Source organism: Lucilia cuprina, chromosome 6 (genome assembly GCF_022045245.1).
Source record: "Lucilia cuprina isolate Lc7/37 chromosome 6, ASM2204524v1, whole genome shotgun sequence".
In the NCBI taxonomy this organism is placed as follows: Eukaryota; Metazoa; Arthropoda; class Insecta; order Diptera; family Calliphoridae; genus Lucilia; species Lucilia cuprina.
In genome coordinates this window covers 56,516,231-56,518,247 of record NC_060954.1, presented here as the reverse complement: position 1 = coordinate 56,518,247, position 2,017 = coordinate 56,516,231, and the positions used below count along the sequence as shown (strand labels likewise).

The following is a 2,017-nucleotide window of genomic DNA, read 5'->3' as shown; positions in this document are numbered from 1 at the left end:
GTTCAGTTCTAGTTCAGTTCTAGTTCAGTTCTAGTTCAGTTCTAGTTCAGTTCTAGTTCAGTTCTAGTTCAGTTCTAGTTCAGTTCTAGTTCAGTTCTAGTTCTACCTCTGTTTCGAATTCCAGTCCAGTTTTAGTTCAGTTCTAGTTCTTTTGTACTTCATTTCTCATTGTTCTCAGTTGTTAAATTTATACTAACATAATAAATTTCTTTACTACCTGTCTTCTCTACCTTTAGGTTGCCAAAAAACTACACGAACTTAATAATCTACACTCTCTATTTGCCATTATATCGGCCATGCAAAGTGCCAGCATTTATCGTTTAAAGAAAACTTGGACTTGTCTAGCTAAAAAGGATAAACAAAGCTACGAACGTCTAAGTGATATTTTCAGCGATCAAAATAATTGGGAAAATTTGCGAGCCTATTTGGAAAGTTTACGTTTACCATGTATACCCTATTTGGGTTTATTTCTCACCGATCTAATATACATCGATTTGGCTTATCCACAAAAAGATGGTATTGAACCAGAATCTCGACGTATACGTATGAATAATATTTTAAGAGTTATAGCCAATTATCAGGAATCGAATTATAAGCAAATACAACCGGTAGAGGCAACACAAAAGTATTTAACCTCCATTAGGTATATAGAAGAATTGCAAAATATATTTGAGGAGGAACAATACAAGTAAGTCAAGCTTGTTTCATAGAAAGGGGAAAATCATTACTATATTAATGCGTTGTGTTTTTTTTAAGGAAATCCTTAAAATTGGAACCCATTTCACCGTTGGTTCCCAGCTCTTCTTCTTGCAGTTCAAAGGAGTCATTTAATGTGGATGCTGTTACACCGGCCTTGGCCTGTCTAAATTTATCTCCCGCTAAAACTTCAGCCTCAGTACGTTTACCCAATTCCTCGGCTGTTAAATTTATACCCGGTCATCGTAAATGTCGCAGTCTGGGCACTAAGTAAGTTTTCCTAATTTTCCTAAACATAAATCATTGATTGATCATCTTCGTTATCATTCGATACAACAATATAAACGTATTTCTTTTATCCTTCCTTTTATCTCTGCTCTCCACTTAAATACACCATCACCACCAAACAAACAACCACGACCTCTTACTTATTGGATCTCAAATTTGTTTTTTCTGTGAAAATTTCGTAAACCTAACACTTTGAATTTCATTAATTCATTATAAATATTTTCATTATTTATATATTTCAATTAACTTTCTTTAATATTGTAATATTTATTTTATTTTTGTTTTTTCGTTGCAATTTTATTATGTCTGCGTGTATGCATTTGTGAGCTTTTTTTCATTTTATTATCGAATTTTATTTTCTTTCTCTCTACTATTATTTATCTTATCTATGTCTACTATGTAGGTTTCGTAGCACCAGTTTGCCGCGAAATTTTTCACAAAAGTGTCATTGCTCACTTATAATGCTAACAAAATCTGGCATTGTTGTCAATGCTACTGCAACACATAAGCGTTGTCCATGTCATTGTCGGTGAGTTGTTTCCGGTCATCAGCTTAAAAAAAGAACTTCTAAATTATAATTTAAAACCATAATATTTAAACTAATAATGTAATGTAAACGATTTAATGAAGCGCTTTAACAAAATACATACATCAGTTTGCTGCTAAATATTTAACAATAATTTACAAAAGATTTCATTGATTTTTTCTAATTTAATACCTTTTTCGGTTGCTTGCCTGTTTTGTTTTTGATTTCCTAATACTGCAATATTGCCTGTGTCCTCGTCCCTAGTCTCTAATATACCATTTAATAGATTTTTAAATATGTGAAGTAATAGATGTAATAACAAACGCATATTTATAATTTCTTTTGTTTTTGTAACGTGCTGCTCTTTAGAGTTATAGTGCAGTTCTAGTTCAGTTCTCATTCAGTTCTAGTTCAGTTCTAGTTTAGTTCTAGTTCAGTTCTAGTTTAGTTCTAGTTCAGTTCTAGTTCAGTTTTAGTTCAGTTCTAGTTCAGTTCTAGTTCAGTTCT

General features: G+C 32.0%; 2 protein-coding genes across 2 annotated transcripts in view; one reads left to right on the top strand and one right to left on the bottom strand.

The window, feature by feature from the left end:
- The window catches only part of LOC111680276 (ras-specific guanine nucleotide-releasing factor RalGPS1-like), a 5,313-nt gene that overhangs the window by 1,847 nt on the left and 1,449 nt on the right, over positions 1-2,017 (bottom strand). The window lies entirely within an intron of this gene.
- LOC111688719 (ras-specific guanine nucleotide-releasing factor RalGPS2) lies at positions 220-1,532 on the top strand. Its single transcript, XM_046954891.1, has 3 exons — positions 220-688; positions 757-966; positions 1,388-1,532. Exons 1-3 carry the CDS (start codon positions 297-299, stop codon positions 1,515-1,517), a joined length of 732 nt encoding a protein of 243 aa, XP_046810847.1. The 5' UTR covers positions 220-296; the 3' UTR covers positions 1,518-1,532.

Bases quoted from the DNA above. Each gene is read 5' to 3' on its own strand.
- LOC111688719 (XM_046954891.1), top strand. From the start codon at position 297: ATGCAAAGTGCCAGCATTTATCGTTTAAAGAAAACTTGGACTTGTCTA. The intron at 689-756 runs GTAAGTCAAGCT...GTTTTTTTTAAG, and splicing joins TTTGAGGAGGAACAATACAA to GAAATCCTTAAAATTGGAAC. The intron at 967-1,387 runs GTAAGTTTTCCT...TCTACTATGTAG, and splicing joins TGTCGCAGTCTGGGCACTAA to GTTTCGTAGCACCAGTTTGC.